The 27,731-nt window shown below is 60.5% G+C and overlaps 1 protein-coding gene across 5 annotated transcripts in view; it reads right to left on the reverse strand.

The window, feature by feature from the left end:
• ACTN4 (actinin alpha 4) overlaps positions 1-27,731 on the reverse strand; it is a 72,936-nt gene that overhangs the window by 2,130 nt on the left and 43,075 nt on the right. The window contains exons 2-20 of one of the 5 annotated variants that reach the window (XM_059905011.1): positions 26,322-26,436; positions 26,019-26,138; positions 22,820-22,906; positions 21,742-21,829; positions 19,753-19,831; positions 18,471-18,552; positions 17,626-17,711; positions 13,254-13,346; positions 11,321-11,551; positions 10,581-10,728; positions 6,966-7,116; positions 4,375-4,483; positions 4,069-4,209; positions 3,796-3,978; positions 3,566-3,700; positions 2,322-2,501; positions 1,442-1,588; positions 515-595; positions 142-207 (exon numbers count right to left, since the gene is read on the reverse strand). In XM_059905011.1, coding sequence (XP_059760994.1) covers positions 142-207; positions 515-595; positions 1,442-1,588; positions 2,322-2,501; positions 3,566-3,700; positions 3,796-3,978; positions 4,069-4,209; positions 4,375-4,483; positions 6,966-7,116; positions 10,581-10,728; positions 11,321-11,551; positions 13,254-13,346; positions 17,626-17,711; positions 18,471-18,552; positions 19,753-19,831; positions 21,742-21,829; positions 22,820-22,906; positions 26,019-26,138; positions 26,322-26,436 — 2,322 coding nt within the window. Of the gene's footprint in view, positions 1-141; positions 208-514; positions 596-1,441; positions 1,589-2,321; positions 2,502-3,565; positions 3,701-3,795; positions 3,979-4,068; positions 4,210-4,374; positions 4,484-6,965; positions 7,117-10,580; positions 10,729-11,320; positions 11,552-13,253; positions 13,347-16,555; positions 16,642-17,625; positions 17,712-18,470; positions 18,553-19,752; positions 19,832-21,741; positions 21,830-22,819; positions 22,907-26,018; positions 26,139-26,321; positions 26,437-27,731 lie in introns of all 5 variants that reach the window. The other 4 variants (XM_059905015.1, XM_059905013.1, XM_059905014.1 and 1 more) reach the window with 4 other exon arrangements.

A 27,731-nucleotide genomic window follows, 5' to 3' on the forward strand; every position in this document is an offset into this window, starting at 1 on the left:
TGGAGGAGTGTCCCCGAGGACGCGGACATTCTGGAGGCGGCGAGGAGGGTGAGGAGGAGGGGGAGGGGCGGAGGAGGAGGGGGGGAGGGGTGGAGGAGGGGAGGAGAGGCGCAGCAGCAAGGGCAGGCAGAGGCGGCGTACCAGGCTGTATCCCGTGGAGATAAGCAGAGCCCTGAAGTCATCGGAGTCCATGCTGCCTGTCTGCTTCTGCTCGAGGACGCAGGGACAGCAGAGGAGACCGGGCCCAGAGCAGGCAAGAGGGGCCGCCCCGTGTGCACAGCGGGGAAACAGGACAGTGGCAGGGAGCAGGGGAGACAGAGGCGGCCCCGAGAGACCAGGTAAGGGGGAAGGTGTCCGGAGAAACACAGGGCAGGGAGGAGGCAAGAGAGCCCGTGAAATGGCACACATGATGGCAAGGGGTGGGATGGCCAGAGGGAGGGGAGACAGAGAGAAGGAGAGAGAGAAAGAGAAGAGCAGTTAATGCCACAGTCCACTGGGCCCAGGGGGCGCGTACCTGCCGGTCATTCTCCACGTCGTAGCCCAGGCTGATGAGGCAGGCCTTGAACTCCTCTGGCCCCAGCGCCCCGCCGTGGTCCTGCCGGAGTCCGAAGGCAGGTGTGCACAAGGGGCGGTGTGGAGACCAGGCCAGCACGGAGGCGGGGAGAGGGGCCCGGGTCACATGCAGACGGCGGGGGAAGGGGACACACGGGGGAGGGAAACACAGAGTTAGAGGTGACGTGGACAAGGTGATGGCCAGGGCGGGGCAGGTGGAGGGGCGTGGGTGGCCTGGAGGGCAGTCAGAGGCCTCCTCCCAGCTCCTCTGGGCCAGAGCAGGGGAGGGAGCCGAGAGGTGCAGGATTGAGGCTTGAGTCCCAGGACTCCTGGGAGGGAAGAGGGGAGCTCTCCTCACCTCCAGAATTTGGGGTGGGAGAAAGGGAATTGCACCCCCTCCTGCTGGGCCCCTGCCTAACGCCCAGAGCACATGCTACCCACAGAAAGCAGGCAGATGACACATCAGGCCCGGCAGGGCCCGGGGCAAACTGGTGCTCAGGGCCCCTCTAAAGGGGCTGCCAGACCAAATCTGACTTTTAAGGACACTGTGTGTATGTGTGGATCAGATTCCTGAGTCAGGTCTCAAATCCCTGGTGTGCTGGGACCTGTCTGTTCAGGGTTGCATCGGCAGGTGGGCGAGGATGCATAGCCCCGGGGGCAGGGCTTGGGACTCCCCTTTCTCTTCCTGAGGGAAGCTGCCCACGCTGTGGGTCGAGGTGATGCACCTCTGCACCCCCTTCAGTGGCTGGGGCCCTGCCGCCCCCTGTGAGTGGCCTCTGATTCTCAGCAACTGTGATGTGAACAAATGGACAGATGCAAAGACGGAGGGGGCAAGGTGGGAGGTGACAGTGGGGAGGGAAGACACCAAGGGGCAGAGGGAGCGGCTCACCTTGTCGAAGTGATTGAAGGACGCCCGGAACTCCTGCATCTGCTCTTGGCTGATGCCCTTGGCATCGCGGGTGAGGATCTGGTTCTCGACCTCGTTGATGGTGCGGGCAATGGTGGTGAGCAGCTGCTCCCAGCCCACGCGGATGTGCTGCGGGAGGAATGAGGGCGTGAGTGTGGGCTGGGCCGGCAGGTGGGGATGCTGGGACCACCGCAGCTGTAGCTGAGGGGGGCTCGGAACTGGCTTCTCCTTGTGCGGGGGTGTGTGTGGCCTGGAGTCAGGCTCGCCCTAACTTCCTCCCAAATGCCAACCCAGCCCCACACTCTCCCGTGGGGCTCATGTGCACAGGGACACAGGCACGGTGCCCGCCTATTGCCTCTGCCAACCAGCGGGGTTCACGTCACACCGGTGTATGTCCCAGTGACGGATGCAGCAGACAGCTGGGTCCTGATACCTGTGCCAGGATCCACAGGGAAACTTTGCAGAGACACGCTGGGCAATGTTTAACCAGCTTTCTGGGGAAACAGCCCTTCCCCCCTTTTATTTGGTGGTATCTTCCGATTTGCATGGTCTAATAAGTGCTGTCACCGCGGACCATTTCAAGCTACCGATAGGATGGCAACCAGCCCTGATGCTGTAACCTGGCGGCAGCGAGCCAGGGCATGGGATTCCCGCACATGCTGGCTGGATCTGCGTCCTCAAGTGAGGATGAAAGGGCTGAGGCCACACTGGGGGGTGGGTGCTGCCTGCCCTCCCAGCTCTCCAGGGGGTTGGGATAAGGCAGCCGGGCCCAGCATGGGCTGCCACAGGGCACCCCCCCAAGCCCGGGGCAGGCGGGGCGGGGGCGGGGCAGGGTGCGGCGGGGCGCAGCGCGCGGGCTCGCCTCCATGGTGTAGTTGGTGTGCTTGTTGTCGAAGATGAGCGCCTCCTGGATGAGCTGGTGCTGCTGCTCCAGCAGGTCCAGGCTCGGCTTGTAGTCCACGATGCTGCGCTCGTACTGCTTCAGGTGGCTCAGCTGGTCCTCCAGAGTCCCGTTCATCTCGATGGAGATGCGCCCGATCTCCTGCACAGAGGGCGGTGCTACTGGGGCGTGGGACTGGCGGGCCCAAGGCCACGACCAGCCACCCACCGGGAGGAGGTCTGTCGCCGGCCGCCCCAATGCCAGGGCGCCTCCCGCCCGGGGCCTCTGCCCAGGGGTCCCCTCCGGCCCACCCTCCAGGGTAACAGCAGCCACGATGCAGTTTCCGCACCAACGCTCCACAGGGCTAACCTCACTGCTTCCCCCCCTTGACTCCCTGTGAGGCCCAAGACTGGGACAGGCCTATTCCGCAGAGGTGGAAACTGAGGCCCAAAGCGGGTAACGTATCACATTAAGAGGCAGAGCCAGGATCGGAACCCAGGCCTGGCGACTTCAGAACCCATGCTCCTGGGCACGAGCACCCCACGCCTCGCCTCCCACGGCAACCAAGCCGTGCAGGGGGCACTGAGCCCCGCAGCCGACCTGCCCGGTCCTCTCTCGGGCTGCCGTGAGTTTCAGTGAGGCCACTTTGGTCAGTGGGGTGCCTAGTACACAGTGAGCACTCGGTAAGTGGTGGCCCGAGTCGCAGTTGGCATGGTTACAAGCCTTCCCGTGGCTGAGTCATGAGGGCAGAGTGAGGGTGCGGTGAGGGTCTGAGCTCGGACCACCTTGATCACAGCTACACCACAGTGCTTGTGATGGGGCTGGCATAGGGCGGTGCCCAAAAGTGTCTGTTGAGGGAATGCAATAATGGTCTTCCTCATCCTTTTAGGGATGAGAAAACTGAGCCACAGAGGTTAAATTGTGCGTGACTCCCCGATCATAAGTCAAGGGGAGAGTCGAGACTCGAACCCATCTCTACCTGACCCCTTAGCACAGTTTCCCTCTGGATGGTGCTGCCATTTCCATGAATATGTTATCAGCGCTCCTAATCCCATGAGGCCACGAGAGCTGGGTCCCCGATCCACCAGGCCCCCAAGTGCACCGGCCCCGCGGAGCACTGGGCCCTCCCACCAGGGGTGAGCAGCCTCCCGTTCAGTGGGGGCTCTTCCTCAACTCTGCCCGGAGAGTCTCCTGCACCCAGCAGGGCTGGGGCGACTCGCCCTCACCTCCATCTTAGTCTGGATCCAGGGCCCCACGATGTTGGCCTGGCTGGCGAACTGGCGGCGGAGGTGCTCGTTGGACTGCTGTTTGCTCTGCTCCTCCAGGAGGGCATGGTCCCGCTTGGGCACCAGCTGCTGCACCTGGGGAAGGGGACGCAGGCAGGAGCAGTCAGGGCGGCGGCCCCCTCGCCTGGCTGGCCCTGCCCCGGCCCTGCCGGCGGGTGGGTGCCGCCTACCTTCTCCCACTTGGAGTTGATGATCTGGGGGGTGACGGTGGTGTAGGGGTTGCTGCCTGACAGCTTGATGTGGTTGCTCTCGGCGATCCTCTGGGCCTCCTTGTGGATGGCCAGGATGGCCTCCCGTTCCCTGTCAGCGTCCGGCAGTGTTGACTTGAACTGGTCGTGGGCTGAGATCAGGCCCTGGGGGCGGGAAGAGAAGGGGTGAGGGCGCAGCCCGGCCCCGTGGAGGCCCCACGAGCCACGAGCGGGGCGGGAGGGGAAGGGGCGGACCTCGATCTCCTCGATGGTGTGGACAATGAACATGTCCTGGAGGTCCTCCATGGCGCTCTCCATCCAGTTGTTGAAGGGGGCTGCCCGCTTGGCGTACTCCAGGTGCAGCTGGTCGATGGTCTCCAGCTGCTTCTCCGTTTTCTGGTGCGTGTTGGGAGGGACGGGGACAGAGGAGGGAGGTCAGTCAGCTAGCAGGAGGCGTGTACGGTGGGGAGGGGCCCGGGGGCACCAGGGGGTCAGGGGAAGACCCCTGCTCTGAGGGCAACGAGGCATAGACCTCGGCGGGTGGCATCGCCCCCTCCTCACCTCCAGGGCTTCCCTGCGACTGTGGGTCAGAGAGCCAAGGGCGTCCCACTGGTCGCAGATCTTCTGGCAGCGGGTGTTGACGTTGTGGGAGTCGTAGTAATCCAGCTCGCTGTGGGCCGGGCAGAGGGTGATGAGACCCAGCAGGGGCAGTCAGGGTGTGCTGGACCCACCCGCCCCCAGGTGTCCCAGGCCCTGGTACCAGGGGATATCAATACTTAAGCACATCAGTCATCAATCACCCCTCTGGCCCGGGGCAGGAGGAATTGGGGGGAGAGGATAACAGAGCTTGCTGTCACTGTAAGCTGACGAAGGGCTCCCAGAGTGTGGCCCTCGACCATGCCTGTAGGCTGGCGAAATCTCAGTTGCCCGACCAGGGGTCGAACACAGACCCCCAGCAGTGGGAGCACAGAGTCCTAACCACTGGACCACCAGGGAAGTCCCCCGGATTGCTTTTTCCATTTAAAGAAAGTCTAGCAGAGCGCACTGGTTACAGCATAAGGCTCTGGAGCCAAGTTCCTTAGGTGTGAATTCCAGCTCTCCGATTTTGAACTTGTGTGACCCTGGGCGAATGAACTCCCTCTGGATCCCTCGGTTTTCTCACCTCTGAAATGGGGGTGGGGTTATCATGGAGACCAAGTTACTGAACTCATGTGAACTGCACAGAGCAGTCCTTTGCACCCAGTAGGTAAAAGTAGCAACAGTTACCCATTAAAGGTTGTGTATTTACTTTAATGGGTATTAAGAAAAAAATGTACAACTAGCCTGCAATCTCATTGTACGCAACTAACAATATATTCAAGAAAAAAAAAGTGAGCTGATTAGGGAATGGGTATGATTATTGCAATGACTGAGGTTGGAAACACTAAGCTGATACCGTAGTTCCCGGCCCCCTGCCCCTTATTCCCTCTCTTCAGCCCCAGCATTCCTGCCTCCTGGGTCCACACTTGGATACGCTTAGCAGCAGGCTCCTAGGGAGTCAGTGTACAGGGCTGGGGGAACAACTACGGGGAGGAACACGACATGGGAACCAGGACACAGGGATTGTGTCGCCTGCCTGGTGAGCCAGACGGGCAGGCAGGATACAGGGGCCGGGGGAGGGGAGCAGGCAAGGGCTGGGGGAGGGGAGCAGGCAAGGGCTGGAGGAGGAGCCAGGCTGTGCTTCACACAGGGACCAGGCGGCCCAGGCTCCAGTCCTATCTCACTCCCTAGCTGTGTGACCTTGGGCAGGCCCCTTGGCCTCTCTGTGCCTCAGTTCCCATTCCGTAACACAGGATCGCTGGGGGATTAAATGACTCAGACTCATCTTCGGGGGAACGGACAGCACCCCAAACAGCCCTCCCTTTCTCCTCCAGGGCTACTGTCCAGAAAGCTGCCTCAGGGACCGCCTGTTTCCCGGCTCAGGGTAATGGGTTTCACATGGCTGTTCCCAGTGCCTGAGAAGTGGGCTGGCCTAGGATTTCCTCCAAGTCTGTTTCCCACCGGCTTCCAGGAGCTCGCCTGTCAATGGGGGGTGGGGGTGGGGACCTGCCCATGTCCCACCCCACAACCCCTGAGGGTGGTGGACGTCTGCGTCTGTGACCTCACTCTCCTCGGCCTGGGCAAGCCAGGTACAGGGGCTCGATCCTAGGGGAGCTGCAGGACCCCAAGGGGTGCCCCCAAAAGTGCTCAATGGGGACGCCGTGTCCCTGGTACTGTGAAGGCCCAGTGGTACTTCTGCCTCTGGGTGAGCAAATGGGGAGCCCCCAGAGCAGGTGGGCAGTGTGGAGGGCGTGAGTCAGGGAGGAAGCCAGCCCTGCCCGGCGTGGGGCTCCACCAGGCATCACCGCTAGGCCCCAGCCTTGCAGGAACAAGAACTTTGCGGATGACTGTGACAGGGTAGGGGGTGTCTGTGGAAAGGGCAGATCCAACCAAGGATCCTATTTTTGAGCAGACGGCTATTTTGGGAGCCCTGCCGCCCTCCAGGGCCTGTGGATTTTCCATGAAGTAATGGCCTGGGCCTCCCACTCCCTGGGCCCTGCTTGCTGCTGGCCGCTGCGCTGGTGGAATAAGGCCCCCTTTCACTGGCTCTGGAGGCTCAGTGTACTAATTGTGTGCACAAGTTTATCTGACTGGGGTGGGGAAGGGAGGGCAGAGCACCGACTGCCTGGAAGCTCTTACAATAAGTGTATTCTGAGCAGGAGAGGGAAGGGGCCGGGCAGAACAATGGGCTCTCTGTGCAGCCAGATTCCCTCAGGGAGCAGCGGGTGGGAGCGGTGGGGGCTAGGCCGCCCACCACATCAGGGGGCCAGGGGGTCTCCTTGGTGTGGCAGGCAGAGGAGGGGGAGCCCCAGGGACCCCAACAGCCTGAGGAATCAGGACAAGGGGTCAGAGACCTCCCTTCTGCTGGAGAATCTAGATCCCACTGTTTCTCATCTGGGGTAAAGACAAGGTGGGCAAAAGGCATCATCCTGTAAGGCTCTTCCCTGGCATCTGAAAGGAGGGTGAGAGGGTGGAAAGGGCTGGGGGACCCCATTCCACCACTGCCCCACCGCTGCTCTGGACTGGGTGCTGGAGGGGAAGCAGGTGACGGGGGACCACGAGCCCACACGTACTTGAGCTCCTGGGCGATAGCGGCGATCTGCTCCACGCGGTCCTGGTGTGCGGCCAGGTCGCTCTCGAAGGCCTCGTGCTTGCGGATGAGGGCTTTGATGTCCGACAGGGTGGCCGTCTCATAGTCCCGGTGCTTCAGCATGGCCTCCTTCCCTGGGGTGGGGTGGAGGGCAGGGGGTGCTTCGTCAACAGTGCCAGAGGGACGTCCAGCCAGAGCGATGTCCAACCAGAGGGAGGGAGACTGGGTGTGGACCCCACGCCCTGCCTTGCCGAGGATGGTGCCATGAAAGCTAGAAACTTCCAGAACCTTTTTCCTTGCCCTTTGCAGGAACCTCTACGCCCAACTAGATCCTGGATGGAGCTGGGAGACACTGTGGGGCTGGTGGGCTTGAGACATATCCCAATTCAAGCTGTGGGTTCTAAACTTAGTATCCTTTATTGGTAGACGGTAAGAATTTGGATTGTGCTACCAGGGCTGGAAATGTGGACACCCATCTGCGGACCGCTGTGATCTGGAGAAGAGGCTGGCGTTGCAGCCGTGCCTCAGCAGTGGGGGGAAGGGGAAGTCTGAGTCAGGGCTCTTCCAGGAGCCTGACCCCTGGCACTTGGGCGCCAGGCCCCCTCGGGGTGGGAGTCCTATCACACATCTGTTGCTCCACACTATCCTAAGGGCTTTCCATGTGCAGCGAGGCAGGGCCCATTGTCAGGCCCTTTGAAGGAAGGGAGGAACACTGCTATTAGTCCTGGAGCCTGGCTAATTATACACCCCAGGACAGAAGCTCAAGTGAGCCCTGCAAGTACAGTTAAGGGTACTGCAAAGAACCAAGGGGGAAACGCTGGCCGGGAAAGGTGGCTGGGACCCCCAACCCCTAAAGCTACCTCAGGCTACCCCTGGAGCGACAGCTCAGAGACCCCCTCCTCAGCTGGCACCAAAAAATCCAACCAACAGCTGCCTGCCTAGAGCAGGGGATGGCAGACAGCTCCTCCCCACCTGCTCTTCCTCTGTAAATGAGGCCAGTGCCAGCCCGAGGGTAAAACCTCAGTGAGGTGACGCTGAGAAGGCCGAGTACCAGCCAGTCCCGTCTGCACCTCAGCCGCCCCGTGGACAGGGTCCGGCACTGGCGGACAGGAGGTGGCAGCCTGGGACACTGACTGCACTGGCCCTGCTACTCCAGCCCCCAGGCAGCAGGCTCAACCACAAAGGCAAGCTTGCAATTCCCTTCTCCAAATTGCCTTCTCCCAAGGGTGGGAACCAGAAATAGTAGGTTACCACTTTTCTGCCTCAGCAGAGTTTCAGCAAGGGAGTTGCCAGGGGTGTGCTGGGAAGAATCGGGAGGAGGGGGCCACGGCCACGGCTGCCTGGGATCCAGGCCAAGGGGCAGCCAGGCCGAGGGGGGGATGGGGGCTCATTTTTGCTTTTTCCCCAATCTAAGACCCTGTGAGAAGCATCCACATGGGCGCTCACTCCTGCAGGCTGTAGGGATGGTGAGGGGGCACAGAGTGATGGTGGCTCAACCCGCCCTCTGCCCCCCAACCCCCCACAGGGGTGTAGAGGGGTCGGGAGGCCGGTCTGTCCTCCTGTTTTGCATAATTGGGTGGTTCAGAGGACAGAGGCTTCAGGTCTTGGGAATGAGAGTGGACAGGCCTGCCGGGGGACTCCGGGCTAATGCAACGGGCAGGGCCAGATGCCAAAGTGCCTGTGGGGAGGTAGGGGTGGGGCAGGGGCGTGTGGAGGCCACTGAACCAGTTGGGCCCTGGCTGAAGACTGGGCCAACTTCTCCTAAATGCCTTCGGGTGAAAGCCGGCCAGAGTGGTTCCCAGGGAAGGAGCTCCGGTGGGCCGTCACACCCACACCCCTCGGCCTCAGGAGACCATCTTCTCAGGGCCTCTTGGAGCCCCAGGAGAGAGGCTGAAGGGCTGATAAGAGGCCCCCAGAAGGGAAATCCCCAGGGATGACACTCAGAGCCTAAGAGAGGATGATGGAGCTACAACCCGTGGATAATGACAGGAGACAGCTCAGCCCAAGCGTGGGACACGGGTGCTGATAAATCCACTTACACGTCCAAGGGCCGTTGGACAAGAGAGATGTCAAAATCTGCAGTTCCCTGGGCAGGGACCTCACCTACCTGGAAATTGCTGAGCACAGCGAAGAGGCTCAAGAGGTGTTTGTTGAATGAATGAAGAACAAACGAATAAACTAAATGCCAACACCCCCTCCCTCAGGTCTGGGGGGCAGAACCCATGGGCGCCATTTCTGTGAGGCAGAGGGAGGTGCCTGCATCCCTGGCCCAGGCGACCTTTTCCTCGCCTCGCCTTCTGGCTTCTCCTCCTCTGCATTCCTTCCCTGGCAGAGGAGGGATCAGGGTATTGCTCTGGATCGGGAAGCTGCCGTTGGAGAGCAGCGGCCTAAGCTAATGTGAGGAGGGCATTAGCAGGGCTGCAGCTAGGGACACAGGTGACACAGGCCCAGGTCTGCGGATCCTGCAGAGTTGCGTGTCCGCATGCCGGCAAGGGTGGGGCAGGCTCCGTATGGGTGCCTCTGGGTGGGTCTCAGCAACTGACCAGGGTTGGGGCTGCCTGCCAAATAGCTGGGTGGGTGGGGCCAGAGGAGCCCCCAGGGGCTCAGTGAGGATCTCACAGGGACCTGGGAGGGTGGGAGGGATGAAAAACCATACTGAGCAATGCAAGGAACTGTGAGACCAGCTGGGCAGTGGTGGCAGGAGGGCCAGGGCAGGGAGGGCAGGAGGCAGCCAGAAGTGGGAGGGTGGGAGTCCAGTGGAAGGCGCTCGGCTTTCCCAGGCGCTGGCCGTTTCCTGAAAGCTTTTGGGCCCCTGGGATCCGGAATCTCAGCCGTGGTGTGGGTCCCGAATGAGGGCCAGGGACGTGATGGAATTCCACATCCCGAGCCAAGGGAACAGGCAGCTGCAGAGCTGCCGAGAAACCGGAGTCACTGCTGCCCTTGTGGGAGAGGGCCCTCAGGGGAGGCACCGGGACAGGGCAGAGGTGAGAAAGAGCTCCCACGGCGGGCCACACCGAAGGGTGCGTGGCTGGTGGTCAGCGAGCAGCAGGTGCAAGTCGAGCAGCGGGGCCAGGAGGCGGCTCCCTGGCCCGCCCTAAGGACCGTGCTCAGGATCACAGACCAGCCAGCACTGGCTCTTCAGTGTGAAGTCCACAGTCTCAAAGGGTGCAGGGCACGGAAGGCAGGCTGTGTGAACCCAGGCTGCCAGAGAGGGGAGAGCATACCCCCACGCCCACCCTGGCCCGGAGGGGCGCCACACTCAGGGGAGACGTGGCAGAGTGGCAGGGACAGGGGCCACGTCCCTGTGCAGCTGGCACAGGGTCCAGTGACCCAGGAAGGAGTCCACCTGTAAGTAATCTCTGAGGCCAGGGCAGATTGGGCGGACCTGGCCCCAAACCGTTCCTTGCTGCCTGGGGCTGGATGAACCCAAAGCGGCATTTGTGACATGCATGTTCCCAGGCAGCAGGAAAGGGGGACTGACAAACAGACGCTATGCAGGCAGGAGGGGCTCTGTGTGTGTGTGTGTGTCTGTGTGTGCGTACACGTGTGTGTGTCTCCGACAGACAAGAAAGGAGGGAGGGAGCTGGGAGGGTCATACCGTCGGTCCAGGCCTCGTGGATGGAGGCCTTCTGCCGGAACTTCTCTGCCAGGTGGTCGAGCCGCTCCAACCTGCGGATCTCATTCAGCAGCCACTCCTCGTAGCCCTTCTCGGCCTGCTCCAGGTGCTGCCAGCCGTTGTTGATGTCCTGTGGGGGCAGGAGAGGGCAGGGCTACCACGGGGAGCTGGGGCACCCAGCAGGGCAATGCCTCCCTGAACGATGACGGGAAGGCAGCAGACATGGGCCGGGGTCACACCTCTCCCCGGCTTCGCTGTACCTGCGTGCCTGGACAGGGCCCAGCACATGGCAGGTGCGGTCAACACTTCTGGAGTAAATGAATGAGTGAAAATGAACGAATGCCATACGGGGCATTGGGAGTCAGAAGGTGACTGTCCAGTGAATACTGTCCCTCCCCTGAGAAGGGGCCTCAAGCACTGGAGGTCCTGGAGTCACAGCCAAATGAGGGTCCAAATTCAAACAATTCCACACAAACTATGGTGTGGTTTGGGGATGGGTGTAAAACTCTGCGGCGTGATGGGGGGAGAAGGAACACAGTAAAGTGTCCAGTGCATGCCCCACCGCACTCTGCACCCCGAAAGCTGTGCATCCTAGTTAAGAAAGACCACGCTGGGGAGATAAGCCTGTGGGTGGTGAGGAGCTGCCCCTCGCCCCTCACAGGGAATCTGCAGCTCCGCACACCTCCTGGGCCCTGGCCCACCCTCAGCCCTCCGGCACTCACCGAGACCATCTTGCCCTCGGAGGGCATGAAGGCGGGCCGGTTGCTGAGGCGCAGCTTGGTCTGCAGCGTGTTGAAGTTGATCTCCAGCTGGCACTTCTCCTGCACCTTGGGCGGCTTATGGACGCGCCGGTAGTCGCGGAAGTCCTCCAGCTTCTGCTGCATCTCCTGGATGGTCTTCTGGGGCACGCGGTCCTCCAGCCAGGGGATGGTGCGCCGGATCCACTCCAGGAGCTGTGGGCCCACAGGAAGCTGTGGTGGCCTTCGCAGGGGCCCCTCCGAGCACAGACAGGGCCGCCCCCGGCTCATGGGCACATGGGACCTGGATGTCCGAGGGCCCCACCTTGGGGAATCACCCCTGCTCCCCAGCTCGACTTCTCCATGATTCCCGATGGGAATCCCACGACCAGGAATTCTGGGAACACGTGCCCCCTCTGAACCACGGGGCTGTTCTCTGGCTACTTCCTGCTCCTGCCTTTGCTCTTGGTCTTCCTCCCCTCATCTAAGTGGGGCAGCCTCAATTCAGACGCCCCTCCTGGGTGGCCGCCCCCATCGCGCCCCCATGAGAGCCCGCTGTCGCCGTCTGCACGGAGCTCCACGCTGAGAGCCTCACTGCGTCCTGGCCACTGACGGTAAGCGCCTCAAGGGCAGGGCTGGCTGCACGCCTGGCTCACTCTGGGGTGGTCAGTGCCATGCGCGGGGCCTGGGACATAGAAAATTAGAAAGTACAACTGAAAAAGAAAGTGACCTGTATGAGCCACTCATGTCTTTGATGGAGTGAGACCAGGGTACAAACAAGCAAACAAACTGGACATTCTAGAACAATCCTAGGAGAGGAAAATCGATTATTGTCCAGCATAGATAGGCCCGGGGAAGCGGTTCCCAAATGCCAACCTCTGGCAGGATGAGAAAACCAAGGACAAAGGTCTCCGTGTGTTGACATCTTGGTGCATGATGCCAACTGCCCTCTCTTGGGAAGGGCTGGGATTCTAAGATGTAACGTCTTAACCTTTCCTAGGTGTTAGAAATGATGGTGGGAACAGACGGTAGCTTTTTCTTTTAAAAATATCCTTAACTTGGCAAAATAAAAAGTTCACCACTCTAGGTTGGCTGGCAAATACTTTCCTAAATTTTCCTGGTCTGTGAAATCTCAAAGTCTGGGAACCACTGGTCTAGAAGAGCAGTCAAACTACTCCTCTTGGGGAGCTTAGATGTTTTTATTTTTTTAATATGGAAATTTTAAAAATGAAGGGGAGAATCTAGAAGAGATGTACTAAACACCCACATTCCCAACTGACGGGCCGGGTTCAGGTTCTGGAGCAGGGCTGCCTGGGTTTGAACCTCCGTCCCACCAGCCGCATGATGGTGGGTTTGTGCCTGACCCTCTCTGGGCCTGTTTCCTCACTTGGAAAAGGGGGTAATAGGAGTTCCCTCCTAACAGGGCTGTTGTGGAGATGGTAGATCCTGTTCGTGAAGTGCTTGCACGGGGGCCTGCCGTGACAAACTGCTGTCCTGTCACCGTATCAGCTCTCGGGTCTCTCTCCATCCTATGGAATCAAGTCTCTCCACGGGTGGGGCATGGGAACAGGAATTTTTAAAAAGCTCCCCAGCTGATTCTAATGCAGCCAGGTGTTCAGAAAACTCTGTCCTTGAGTACCTCTGTAGAAACCCAAGCTCGAGACCCCAGGAGCCAGCCAGCACAGTGACACAGCAGTCTGACCCCTTAGCCTTGTAAAATCAACCCGCAAGGTCACATACTGGCTTGGTCAAACTCCACAGCCTATATAACCTTACGACCTTTTCTAGAAAGTCTCGCTGCCATCCCTGCTCTCCCCTCTGCAGATGTCACATGACCTTTGGCAGAGAGTAACAAGAGGTGACCTGATCTTTCAGCTCTGGCGGAGCCACCAGGGCAGGGGGGGAGTGACACACTCACATCGCTGGCCAGTCTCTCATAATCTTCCATCAGGTGTTCATTCTCCTGGTTGACAGCCAGCACCTTGCAAATCCGGTTGGCGGCAGTCTCAGCCTGGGGCAGGGGAGGGGAAAGCACACGCAGTCAGGGCTGCCTGGGGGCTGCTGACCCTCCCTCCTGACAGGCACGTCCCCTGAAAGCTGGCTCATCCACGGCCCACACAGAAGTCCCCGAGGAGGGAAGGAGAGGAAGCACAGCTTCAGCAAGATGGGGCCCTGAGTGGCTGTGTCCCGACAGGCCTTTCCGGGGTCCCCAGAGCTTACTGCTGAGGCCCCCGCCAGGGGGAGCTGGGCCTGGGGGCTCTCTCGACTTGGACCGTGGAGGTGCTGAAGGGGACCAGGGAGCCGTACGCCCACCCACTGTGGGGGAAATGGGACTCACAGGCCCTCCAAGAGGAGGGTTGGGTGAGGCTGGGTTGGGTCCTCCGTTAGGCCAAGGACCCTCCCCTTGGCTGGGAAGGGAGACTGCGGGGAGGCCGAGCGCCAGAGAGCTGTGGCGGCGGGCAGAGGGAGGGGTGCTGGCGCCCCCCAGAGAAGTCTGGTGGTCAGTGCGCAGGCAGAGCACGCCTGGCCCCCTCCTAATCCTCCCCTCGAGGAGGCTGCTGACGGCTCAGAGGGCGGAAGTCACGATCCACGGGGCGGAGGGGAGCCAGGGCTTCGGAGAGTAGGGGGCGGTGCAGACAGTGACTAGTCTCTGCCCAGAACTACAGGACAATGTCCTGCTTTGTCCTGCTGGGGGGAAAATGCAAGGACAGGAGAAGGAGGGTGAGGGATGCCACACAGAGACCAGGTACCTTTCAGGAAGCACAGAAAGGGTCCAAGAAGAAGAGTTGAAACGGCAACAGAACAGGAACAGAAATAGTGAGGAGGGTCTACAGAGTGGTGGGGAAGGAAAACAGAGAGGCTTGGGGATGGCTCCAGACCTGGCTAGCTGCAGGCACTGACGCCCAGCCTCCCCCTTCCACACGCTGCTTCCGGGACAGGTGGGGAGGTGAGTGGGGGACCAGCTGAGGGTGGTGTGTACACACACACACACACACACACACACACACACACACACACACACACCCTGCTTCATGCTGCAGGACACAGGCCAACGGCCACAGGCAGTGCTCCTCAGAGGTGAGGCTCACAAGGGCCTCGGCCAATGAACACCCAGCCCCTAGTGAGTGCAGGAAGCAGAGCCAAGATCGCAGCTTGTGGGGGAGTCGCGGAGGTGAGTCCCTGACCCCAAATCTGGAGAGAGAGCCGGCACCCCAAGCTCAGCTCCACCGTGCTGTGCAGGCCCGCGAAGGTGCGGGCTGCTGGTCAGAAGTATTTTGGTTCACCGCTGAATTCCCGGCACCCAGCTCGGGGCTTGGCGTGTTTGAGGTACTCAAGAGTTGATGAATGAATGAGTGAGCAAAGAACAAGGAGCAAATGCTTTAGTGACTAGAAATAAACTATCAGGAGAGAACGGGCAAACTTGGTGCTAGGGCTAGGGTTGCCCTTGCATTCATGAAACAAAACAAAACCCAGAGAGCACTCTTTTAAGAGACTGGATTGAACCTCTGGGGAAAAGACAGCCACAATAATAAAAGCATTACAAGGATGTCCTGGGAAGTAAACACGGGCTGGGGGAAGCTGGGCTCGTAGCTGGAGAGGCCTGGATCCTGCACGTCCCTTGGTGACGGGCAGCTCCCAATAGGCTGGCTTTTATTTCCTCCCTCACGAGAGGGGCCCAGCTGCCTCAAAGACTCCCAAATGCTCTGACCTGGGCTTTCCTGCCAGTATCCCCTCCCACAGATGCCTCAAGGCCTCCGGTCCCCCGCACCAGAGCTCAGCTCTAAGCACGAGGGGGCAGTTTGGGCAGAGAGAAGATACTCCCTCGAGGGCAGTGCGGTGGGCAGCGAGGCTGGCTTGGGGCCCGCGGAGGGGTGAGGCCAACACAAACGTGCTGTTAGTTGGGGTTTGTGGCGAGGGATCTCCTATCACCGCCCACCCCCACCCTGCCTTCCCGCTAGGGTGAGGGGTCCCCTCCACTCTCCCTGCCTGTGCCCCGCCACAGAACACTCCAAACACGAGCTCCGACCACCTGCCGGGGAGGTGGCACGGCGGGCAGAGGCGGGCCGCTCTGACTGCCGGGCCGCGGGCGGGGCGCTTAAGGGGCCAGGCACCGTCCTGAGCCCTTCACCCGCATGAGCTCGCTTCACCCTCAGGACAGCCCTGAGACGGGCACTAGCCCGCTCCGCGTTTTCCACGTGGGAGAACGGAGGGGAAGGGACTTATCCGAGGTCACACTGCTGAGAGGCGGCCCGAGCAGACGGCCCGTGGGAAGGCCCCCACTGGCCTTGAGGCTCTGAAGGAGGCAGCAAAGTCCCCGCCCCGTGACTTCAGGGTCCTCCTCTTGTAAGTGGGGATGACGGCACCCACCCCTCCCGGGGGTGTGCAGGGCACTCGCAGAGCCTGTGCACGTGGAGTCCTGGGAGGAGTCCCTAGCATGCAGTAAGTGCTCAGTGAGAGCTCATTTCTTCTTGTTCTCCTCCCTGCCCAACTGCCAGCTGTGACACAAGATCAAGCTGCTGGGAATACACCGCTGGCCAAGACCAGACACCCAGGAGGCAAGTGGAGGGGACAGAGCCGGCCAGGCCTCCACGTGGGGGCAGCTGGGCACCGTCCCGTGGAAGCAGAGGGCTCCTGACAGGCGCAGCGGGGGACACATGAGGTCAGCCAGGCTCGGGGAGGGCCGCCACCGGGAGCAGACACCTCTGACGGCCCTACCTGTGTCCGCGGGGCTGCTGGGGACGGCGGCCTGGCAATCTGGGTCAGCAGGAGCAGGCTCAGAGCCTTTCCTGGGGCCTTGGGGAGGGGACGGAGCTGCAGAGCGGGGCAGGAAAGCCAATGCTCCGGGCGAAGGCACAGCCAGTGCAGCAGGCAGGTGGCCGGCACGGATCACGGAAAGGGCGGGGCGGCCGAGCAGAGGAGCACAGGCCCAATCTGCGCTCTGCCATCTAAGGTGATGCTGGGATTCAACTGCCTTGTCTGAGAAACCGGGATGCCACCACCCATCTGACAGTGTGGGCTGTATTCACAGAGAGACTACCTGCGGCGTCTCGACACTGGGCCAGCACCAGCTCAGGGTGGCAATGGAGGCCCACAGTCACAAGAACCTGCCAGACTGGGTCGGTCCTCAGGCCGCAGCCCGGGCAGGGGGACGTGGGGGCGGAGGGGTGGCGAGGGCGAGTCTCCAGCCACAGCAGTGAGGGTGCTCCCGCCCCAGCTCACCTTTTGAGCCCCCGAGAAAGCGTGGTAGAAGCAGGACACGTAAGTCATGATGGCTTTCTCATCTGGCCTCAGAGTGCCTACAATATCTGCGCAGAGAGAGAGAAAGAGAGAGAGAGGCAGGAGAGAGTGAAAGATGCAGGAAGGGCGGCCGAGGCCCGAGGCTCATGCGGGAGGAATAGCGCTTGCTCGGGACTGGAAGCCAGACCCTGGCTCCGGCCTGGGTGGGCATGTCTTGCCGAGGTTTTGTAGAGGGGAAGGGGGAGGGTCCGAATAAGATGGATTCCTTTTCGAACCAGGCCTGAGTTTGTGAAACACTAGCTAGGAAGCCTTGTTTGGGGCTGGAAGGATCAGGTGTTATTTGATCTTCCTGGAAACATAAGGAAGATCATGTCCGGTGTGACCACCTACCACCTTAGCATAAACCCCTAATGGTCTCCTGAGCCCTCAGAATAAAACCCAAACTCCAGATCCCAGACTACAATGGTCCTACATGGCCTGGCCCTGTCACGTTCTCCGACCTCATTTTCCTCCCCTCTCCTACTCTTCTCCAGCCATTCCTTGAATAAGCCACGCTTATTTACACCTCAGGGCCTTTGCACTTGCTCCCCCCTCTACCTGGAACACTTTTCCTGCAGCTCTTCACCGGGCAGCTCCTGCTCATCTCGCCTCCCCTGACAGCCCCAGCGAAGCAGCCCCCATGCTTCCCCGTCCCACCATCCTGTCCCATGCTCTCGACTGCACTTATCACATGAAATTACTCTATCTGTGGACATGCCTGTTGTCTGCCTTGCCCACTAGAATGTAAGCTCCATGAGAGCAGGGACCGTGCCTGACTCAGTCACTGACTGTATCCTCAGTGCCTGGAACACAGCCTGGCACAGGTCAGGCCCTCGATAGACAGTGTGGGCAAAGACTAAATGGGCGGAGGTGCCAAGGAGTCAGGGGGTGGCTTCCAGTCGGATACAGGCCGCTGCCGTCTGCAAGAGAAATGAGGTGAGCACGGGAGGCGAGAGGCAGCAGCGGCATTGGGCAGTGGCAGCGAGGTGGGCCTGCCTGGCCCTGCCCGGTACCTTCTGCGCTCCCGAAAAGGCATGGTAGAAGCTGGACACATAGGTCATTATGGCCTTCTCGTCGGGCCGGGCCGTGTTCACGATGTCTGCAAGTGAACAACAAGGGTTAAACCGCCCAAGCAGGGGCGGGTGGGGCGGGGGCGGTCACCCACTGGATCCATAGGCTCCCAAGGCCACAGCCATCCTGGGAGAAGGACCCTCAGAGCTGATTCCACGGCCCTTGGCGACTCCAGTGGGCTTGGCTTGGCCACACCCTTGGCCCCTCCATCCCCCAGGGTCGCTGGAAAGGCCAAGCCTGTGGGAAATGGATTAAAACGAGGCCACTTCCTCTCTCTGAGAATGGCCTCAAGGGGCTGCTAGACGGTCAACCCCAAAGGCCACCAGAGGCCAGATGCATGGGTCCTGGCTGGGGGTGGTACATGGCTGGGAAAAGGAGCAAAGCCGGAAAAGGAAAAAACACTCCACTTTGGTGGGCTCCAGGCTCCGAGGCTGCAGCAGGCAGGGAAGGCAGAGGCCTTGGTTATTTGCAGGAGTCAACGCTGCTGGCGACCTCCCTCGCCCCTCCGGAGGGAGGGGTGGGATCAGTCAGGAAGGGCTTTGGCAGGGCACCTGGGCCCAGCCCGAGAGGCAGCCCCTGAGAGCTGCTCCTCTTCAAGGACCTCTTCCCCACCATCTCCATCCCTGGCTGCTCAGGCTGCGCCTGCTCTGGCTCCCTGGGTGACGCCACTGTCCCCAGTTGACGCTGATTCATTCAGGCGCTCCGGCTGGCTCCGCCAGCTCCCTGAGGTTACCGCAAGACATGCCCACCAAACAGGGTGCTGACTGAACAAAAGGGATGTACTTACCCTCTGCATCCAACATCTTGGGGATGTCTAGGTATTTCTCAGCCACTTCGAAGGCATTGTTCAGGTTGGTGACGGGGTCGTCCTGGGGGAGGGAGGTGAGGGAAGGAGGAGAAGCTTGGTCGGGGGCGGGAGGCACAGCGGAAGGAACAAGGGCTGGCCCGGAAGGGAGGGTCTCGGGAAGGGCTAGGACTGGAAAGCGTCCTTCGGGCAGATCTCGGCCACCTGTGCTGCTGCAGGGAGCGGTGGGGGGAGGGGGGACACCCGGGTAAAGTCAATGCCTACCCAAAGGAATGCCTCTGGAAATCTTTGTGGGGCAAACTGTGGACCCTTTCTCCAGAGACAATGAGGGCGTGCTCTTTTCTTAGAATTCCCATCCATCCCCAGACCCCAGATGAAGACCCCTGCCCTGAAACCAGACACTGTGGTCCAGACCTGAGAGAGCACTGGACGTGGGGGGTGGGGTAGGGAGGGAACGGAGAGCATCCACGTTCTAACCTCCCTACTCTGACTGCCCCGCTGCTTACAGGATGAAAGGCACTTCACCCTGACCCTCCCTCACGTGCCTTCACCTAGCCTTTCCAGCTAGAGCCCAATACGATTACTCACTGCGGCTTGAACGGGCTAAGTGCAGGCCTGTGCCTCCCCTACCTGGGATGCCCGCTCTCTGGCCCTCGGCTGCCTCCTCCCCAGAGGCCCTGCCCCCGCCGGGCCAGCTCAGGTGTGCCTTCCTTCCTCTGGAGCATTTGTCCGGCCCCATCCCCCCTCCAACCCCATGCAGCCTGAGCACATGCACAGGGCCCTGTGCGGCTGGTTTGCTCTGGATGCAACTGTCCTGCCTTCCCCACGAGGCTGGCAGCTCCTAGAGGGCAGAGCCTGGGTCTTACACGCTCTGTACAGGCGAAATAGAACAGGACCCCGCACGGGACAGGGCTGCCGGCGGTGATGGTTTAGAATTCTTTACCCCTCCCCAAATGCTTCCAGAAGCTAGAGGGTTAAGGAAGGGCGACTATAAGGCGTGGCCGGCCAGGCGCTACAGTAACCCCAGGTAGCTGCGATGCCCAAGGAGGGAGAAGGGCAGTCCCCAGGGGGAGCAAAGGAGGCGAGAATCAGCCACCGAGCCTGGGGTCTGCTGACAGCTGGCACAAGGCCCTCCCAGTCTGCCCATCTGAGCACAGAGTCCAGCTTTGGACGCCAGCAACAGATGGGCTTGGGGGCGGTGGCCCGGAGTCAGGGTCAGACTCGGGGTGTCTGTGGGTCACTGAGGGGAGCAGGAGACGCATACCTTTCTCAGCTTGTCGTACTCAATCAGCTCTGGTCTGTGCCGGTGGATCAGGGCATTGAAGGCAAGACCGTCCTTCCAGCTGGGGATGGAAAGGCCAAGGTTATGAGTAGAGCCCCCACCGTCATGGGAGGGCTGCAGGCTGTGGGCACCCACAGGAATGGTTAACTCCCACTCAGTGAGGTGGTTTAGAGCGTGCGCCTGGCACTGCAGGCAGACGGCGTGGCCGGCTGGCCGTGAACCTGGCTGCCGGAGCCAGACCATCTGAGGGAAATCCCAGCCCTTCCACTCACTGTCAGTGTGACCTTGGGCAAGTCCCATAATCTCCTGCTACCTCAGTTGCCACATCTGTAAAATGGGGTTAATACAGTACCTACACTTCACTGGGCTGTTGTGAGGATGAAAGGAGTAAATACATGAGGCTTTGGCCGATACCTGACAAATGACAAGTGCTTTGACTGCTCGTTCCCAGGGTGGCTGTGACCTGCTGAGCGCTGTCCCTGCGAGGCCCCACTGAGCTGTGCAGGCCACCGCAGGCCCTCTGCACCTTGGCTGACCTGACCCGTGCGCTGGCTAAATGCCGGGATGTGGCTTGGCATGAGGGGCTCTGTTCAGAGGAAAGTGATAGCTGGTCACAGCCCATACTGGTCACACTGGCTCTTTCATGGGTCAAGGTTAATGACACCTCCTTAGAAAGACCCCCCCCCCCCCGCCCCCGACTGTGGTACTCTTCCCGTTACTTTCTATCACCTTATCCTACCTTGTCGTCTTTCTATGACTCCTCTCACTACCTGAAATTACGTTGTTGGTTTCTTCACGCCTTTGTGAACTACTGGTTCCCCTGCTGCGGTGTTACCTTCCAAGGGTGGGGACTTTATTTTGGTGCTGCTGTATTCCCACTCTTGGCATGGAGTAGGCACTCCACAGACACTTAGTGATTGAATAAATAAACGAGTAAGAAATGCACAGGGACTTCCCTGGTGGCACAGTGGTTAAGAATCCGCCTTCCAATGCAGGGGACGCGGGTTCGATCCCTGGTCAGGGAACTAAGATCCCAGATGCCTCAGAGCAACTGAGCCTGCAGGCCACAGCTACTGAGCCCACGCTCCACAAGGAAAGATCCCACGTGTGGCAACTAAGACCCAATGCAGCCAAAAAAAGAAAAAGAAATGCACAGAGGACCGCCAGCTGGTGGCAGGAAAAGGAAGGAAACACACAGAGGAGCTCAAGGGAGGGACCAAATGCTCTTAATGGCAGAGCACAATGGTCCCCAACGTCCAGTGCCAGGGCTCCAGGGAGCCTGAGGACACAGCAGGACCTCTGTGGATCCCATGAAGCCCCGTTCTTCATTCCTGCGTGTGCCCTCTCCCTGGTCCATCCACCCCAGGAGAACACCAGAGGCTCAGAGAGGTGAGGTCACAGAGTCACGCCAGATCTGACCTCGGGGCCACCCCCAAAGCCTGCACTCCTAACCCCCGGGCCATGCCACGCTCCCAGATCTCGTGTGGCACTGACCACACTCATCTCATGGACACACTCATTTCCCGCTCTCAACCGAGGAAGAACAGGCTCGTGCAGGCGAGTCTTGTTCCTCTAGTGGACACAGAGTACATTTTCCCCAACACTAAATTCACTAGCAACCGTAAAGGACGGCAGGTCCCTCTTGAGAGGTCAAAACAAAGGAAGAGCTTTGTTGTTGCTTCTGAGTTACCTTGCTTGGGGAAAAAGAAGATTCTAGAGGGCCTGCCAGAGTGCCAGGCCTTAATGCCTTTAGCCTGGGACGGCGAGGTGACTGCTGCCTCCCCCAGGGGACGCAGGGACCTTCCCAGGGGCTCACGGGGGCCAGTGGCAGGGGGAGGGGCTCCTGAGAGCTGGCACCTCACAGACCATGACAACACCACAGGAAAACAGAGAGGGTGGGCGGACAGCATGTCAGGTCCCGGGAAGCAGAGTGGGAACGACGTGGGCCGGGGTGCTTCGGCCGGCGCTCACCTGATGTGGAAGTTCTGCACGTTGACGTTCTTGTACGGGGCCGTCTTTCTCTGGCACCAGAGAAGGAGCCCTTCCTTGGCAGAGGTCTCTGCAAAACACATGAGGACGGTGAGCACCGGCCCAAAACGAAACGCTCAGAAGCCAGGCCCGGGGGACTGCACTTGCGGCTCAGGCATGAGGGTCACACAGAACCTGGGGGAGAGGCCCTCGGACAGAGCAGCAGCAGCGCCCCTTCCAGACGCGGGCGGGCGCCTGCTGATCCTAACGGCACACCAGGCCCCGAGGAGCGGTCACCTGCCTGGGGTCACCCCACAAGTGGCAGTGACAGGCCAGGGTGAGCGCCTGAACCTGCGCCATGTTTCTGACCCCAAAGCCTGTGCCTTTAGCTGGCAGGACACACTGCCAAGCAAGCCCCTGAGGCGGGCCTTGGCCTCTTCTGAACAAGGGGCATGAGCGCCGGGCCTGCCCACCCAGGGTCTCCAGATCTGGCCGCAGCTTCGAGGAGGCGGGGAGGGAGGGCCCCAGGAGGTCCCTCCGCTCCCCGTGGACGGCTCTGACTGTCCTCAACGCACAGGGAGTGCTACAAGGGCAGGGAGCACATCTGTCTGGTCACTGCTGTGGCCTGTCACCAGGAGCCCCCTCTGCACGCTGGCCCTGTGGCTTTTCTCATCCTGTGGTGGCCTGGACCAACCCCAGGTCCATGGAGGCCAAGGTCCGAGGGTGGGAGGTTGAGTGGAAACATAAGTGCTGACGCCCAGGAGAACGAGGCCAGGCCTGACTCTATCACTAGTTTGCTACCTGACTGTAAAATGGGGCCAATCATGCCCACTTGACAAGGGTGGTGTGAGGGTCCACTGAGATGGGCGGCTGCAGGGGGGACCCTTCACCTGCAGCCTGGGCCAGCACCTCTACTAACCACCCCCAGGCAGGGCATGTGAGTGATGTCTGAACACAGGAAAGAGCCTCAAACCATGAAGACAAAAAGCCCGAAATCCTAACTAAGTCCCCCCAACTCGGGTGGAACCAGGGTGGGGAGGAAAGGCTGTTCTTGGCCCGTGAGCAGGTCCTTGGCTCTCACCTTCCACAGAGATGTCCTGGATGGCGAACCTGAGGATGATGGTCCAGATCATTCCCAGGGTCATCTTTGCGTTGCCGTCCACAATCTCTGCACACAGGGAAAGGGGGCAGAGGGCAAGAGGCCTGTTAAAACCAGAGTGGGACTCCCCAGACGGCCCCCGGCCCTGTCTAGAGATTAACTCCAATCATCTGACAGAGCTGCCTAGGCCTGTCCTCCACCGCCTTCACTGGGAGAAGATGTCCCCTGGACACTCCGTGAAGTGCTGTCCCTAAGGCCTTCTGCTGCTTGGCACCTTCGGCCTTCCATCCCCGTGTATTCTCGGCCACGCAGGCCTCTTCCTCTCTGGGCAGCTCATTCTCTTGACCCAGCTCAATGGACTGCTCCCCGGTGAGCCTCGTCCCAGGTGTTGGGCCTCCGTTTCCAGGCCCCACCACACCTTATGGGCATGTCTCTTGAGAGTCTGCCCACTTCCTTCCAATCCCACTGCCGCCACCTTCGTCCGAGCCACCGTCATCTCCCTCAGATCCTCACGTGCTGCCTCCTCCATCCCCACTGCGATCCACCCCACGCAGCAGGCAGGGTGGTCACTGGAACAGGTGGACTGGATTTGTGTCGGTCGCCTGCTTTGTGTTCTGGAGTCTGGCTTACAAGGCCTGCCCTGCGTGACTCCCGCCTCCCTCCCCAGCATTCTCCAGCTCTGTCCTCTCGACAAGCCAGCTCTCTCTTGCTTTAAGGATCTCACACCTTCTGGCCTGCCACAAAGCACACGCCTCGACCCTTTCCTCAGATGTCCGGTCCTTCCCAGCCTCTAAGGCTCTGCTTATATGTCACCTCCCGAGAATGGCTTCCCTGACCGTCCCGGTGCCTCTCTCCCCAGCACCCTGCTCTTCCCCTCACACAATGATATGTACTGGTTTGTCTACTTGTTACTGTCTGCCTTCGTGATCACCTCTGCACCCCCAGCACCTGGACCCGGCCCTTGAGAAAGACACGGTGCTGCAGGAAGGGGAGAGCGGGTAGCACAAGGTCCAGCTGATAAGTGCCTGCTTTCTTAACTAACCGAAAACCAGCCACTCTCCCAAACTTCTGGGAGTGAAAGAGAAGGGTTTGGACCACACGTTCTTCAGCTTCAGCAACTTAACAGAAAAATCACTTCTGCAACACTCAGGCACCGTGTGTCTGCAGCCAGGTGAGGGAGGTGCGTGCAAGCGGCCTCTTCCTGGGGCCCATGGGCCCGATGCGCCTTTGGCGGTCCTCTCAGGCCTGCCACCCCCGCGCCTCTCACACACCGGACGCGGGAGAGAGGGTGCGGAGAACGGAGGGGACACTTCAAGAGAGCTTGTTCACCAGCCTCAAGAACAGAAAGCTCTAGGTGGGCTTGATCTGGGAAGGAGGCACGATGGTTCCCCAGAGGATGGGGCCCAGCCTTCCCCGAGGACATGCTCGCTAGGAAAGGGTGGGTGCTCTTTTAGCCACTGGAGAGGCTCCCCACAGCGAAGCCATGGGCTGACGGCCGAGGGCAGCTCTTGGCTTGAGGGTTTCAGGAGAGGAGATATGCGTAGCCGGCCGCCTGGAAGCAGGGGAAGGACACGTTGTCTGTCCAGCCCTCTCCCAGGGCTAAGAACCCCACGGGTGGAAACGAGGCCGAGCCTTCCCAGCGTGGGGTGAGGGCGGTGATTCATTCAGGAAATCTATGCTGCGTTCCTCCCGAGGGCCAGGCACCCCAAAGCTGGGGACGGACACAAGCTGGAGAGGAGGCCGCAGCGCCCATACCCAGCCGGTGCCATGAGCAAGTTGGTCATGGAGGACTCAGAGAGTCCCTGTGAGGGGAGGAAGACGGCCGCTCTCATGACACATCCACCAGCTGCTTCTTGGACCTGCAGCTGTGCCTCCGAGTCCCGACCCCTCTCACAACCCCCACGGGGAAGCCATGTTCCTGCAACTGCCTAGATGGTGTGGAGGGACAGGGGGCCGGGGGCGGGCGGGGACTGGGGCGCTCAGGTATCCCAAAGCCCTCGGAACGGCTCCAGTCGGCTGCCCTCCAGAGGCCCGATGGCCACGGGGATTGGGAGTGAAGCAGCTTGGGCATGAACGGAAAACATTTTTAGACTGAGTTTTTCTCCAGATGAAAACTGATGACTGCCACGGGTCTCTCCTCTAACCCCTTCTGTATTTACAGGCTAGCATTTGAGCAAAATAAATGCAGCTGTGAGAAGCAGAAGGCTGGAGGGGAGCCAGGAGGAAAGATCCATGCAAGAACAGAAAATCTCAGGGCCTGATTGAGTTCAGGGTTTTGATTTTTTTTTTTTTAAACAAACACCAACCACCTCAACCGTGGCATGCGAGGCTTGGCAGCCCTCCCTGGAGAGGCCCCGGGTTGGGGCAGAGCCTTGGAATGCGGGATGTGCATTCTGGCCTGGAGTCTTGGCCAAATTCTCGGAGCCCTGTCATTAGCAGCAATTAGTTTTCTTTGTTTTTCTAAAAGCTGGGACAACATGGATATGGGGGTGTAGGAAACCCTGCTCTGACTAATGACCAGAACTGGGAGCCCAGGCCGATGGGGAGCTTCTGGGCTCTGTCAGGCCTCGCCTGGTCTCCAAAGGCGTCTGTGAGACAAGAGCCTGCACTGAGGGAGGGAGGGCATGCCGTTGCTCTAGGGAGGGCTCGGAGACAAGGGTCACAGTTCCAGGTACCCGCACGGGGCCCAGAGGATCCTGGGTATCCTGTCAAGAGGCCACAGTCTCCCAAGCTGTGCAGCCAGCGAAGTCTGCTCGCTGACCTTTGGACTTACACTCCCTGCCCCGGAGTCCTGACACCGGGCCTCAAGCGCCCTCCCCTACTCTGAGCCCTCCTGCCTGCAGACACCAGACAGGGCCTAAGGGCGAAGGTGCTGCTGGCTCAGAGAGATGCCGTGTCCCTCAGGCCCGGCACCAGGAGGGTGTGTGAGGGTGTCCGGGGTCCAAGTCAAAGCCATTCCTCCCCCTGTGCCCCTCATGACCGGGTGAGCTGGATTTCCTGGTCTTGGGCTGGATTATTCTTTGGGGGAAGGGAGGGAGGTCTGTGGGCCCGGCATCACATCAAAGGCAGTCACTGTGGTCGCTGCTCAGTGTATCTGGGCTTTAAGCAACCCCAAGTGCTCTCTCTGCCACCAACACAGCTTCTGTTCCCAAGGGAGAGGTCGGGCCCCATCCGAGCTCACCTTCCGCCCCGATGGAGACCAGCTTGACTCCTTTGCTGGCGATGAAGTCCAGTGCCTTGTTCACATTGTTGATTTTGTGCACTCTCATCTTGCCCCGCTCCGGCTTAGGTAACCGCTCCCCTGAGGGCCGAACACCGAGAAAGAGAGGGAGAGGAGCTTCAGGGCCCCCGCTGCTCCCCGGAACAGGCCCAGGCCGGCGCAGTGCCGCCGCTGCAGCCGGTAAAGGCCTCGCTCTTCCCCGAGCAGCAATGGGACAGCGGGGGGGACAGCATCCCGTGGGCACCCGCAGGAGGGGGGCCTCACCTGAAATGACCTCCAGGAGGAGCATGAGCTTGAGCCCGTCTCGGAAGTCCTCGTCGATGTTCTCGATCTGCGTGCCGGCCTTCCTCAGGTGGGAGTTGCACCAGGCTGTGAAGGTCTGGGGAAGCGGAGAAGAGCATGGCTTGGAGGGTCGGCATGGCCGTCAGGGCTCTCCGGCAAAAGGGCCGGGTCACAGCCCTGACCCCACGACAGCACGGCTGCCACGGGGCCCTTGCTCAGGGCCAGGTCCTGGGCCCCACCTTTTATCAACACTGACACTGTTTCCGGTCTTTACAGAGAGCCAGGCAGGTCGATGTGAGGACACTGAGGCTCAGGGCAGTTAGCAGACTACCACTTGTTAGCCGGGTGACAAGTGGCCGAGCGTGGACTGGAAACCACGTCTGCCAGCCTCAGAGCAAGTGCCGGCCCCACCACACCCTGAGTGGGCCCACTGCACGCATCGGGCAAAAAGGTGCTGACGGAGCCGGGCCCTGAGCATGGAAACAAGCAGCAGGGGTCCAGCTCCCGCGGACACGTTCTTCTGGACAGACACACCAGCCCTCCATCCCCCTGGGCGGGCAGAGCAGACCACAGGTCCCCACGGCCCTGGCTCCCTTCCACCTGTCCCTCCCCTCAGGCAGGGGCAGCAGTTTCCCCATCACTGGCACAGAGATGACTTGGGACAGGAAAGCAGTTGGAAAACAAGCCTCCTGTAAATTCAAGGTTTGCTCAAGTCAGTCTCTCTTCGAACCACCAGTAGCCCAGCAGCAACACCTCCCCCGGAGGCCGGGCGCACAGATCCTCCGAGCCCTGTGGCACCCCTACATATGCTGTTTCCCTCGAGGCCAGACACCCTCTATTCCCTGGAGAACATCCCACGCCCCACCCTTCCACATCTTAAAATCCAGTGTATCTCAGAGGGGGCTGGAAGGCAAGTGGGAGGCAGGCACCCACCCCCACCAGGGTTAGGCAACCACATCTGAGGAGGAACTGCCGGAGGATCACAGGGCACGCGGGTGCTGGAAGGCGAAGGGGCCTCTTCAGGTGGAGAGGCCCGTGGACAAGAAGCCCAAATCCCAAATCAGAGCACAGAATGCCCGAGTACGTAACCAGCACTCAGCCCCCTGCTGGCTGGGGCCCGTTATCAGACTTCAGCGCCAGGGATGCACGTCACATCAGTTAAGGTGCACGCGCCCAGATGCCTTCCGGGGAGACAGGCCCCCGCGGCAAGATCTGGGAAAAACCCCACGCCTGTTTCTCACGGGAGTCCCCCGCTCTGCCCTCGTCAATCCGCAGGGCCCAGCGTGGAGGTGGGCTGACAGCCAGGAACGCGCCAGAGCCCATGTGCACCCGGGTGCCGGCAGAGGCCATGTGGGGCTGAGGGGCTTCCAAGGAGCCTCTGGCCAAGCACCA

Source organism: Balaenoptera ricei, chromosome 19 (genome assembly GCF_028023285.1).
Source record: "Balaenoptera ricei isolate mBalRic1 chromosome 19, mBalRic1.hap2, whole genome shotgun sequence".
Taxonomy (NCBI): Eukaryota; Metazoa; Chordata; class Mammalia; order Artiodactyla; family Balaenopteridae; genus Balaenoptera; species Balaenoptera ricei.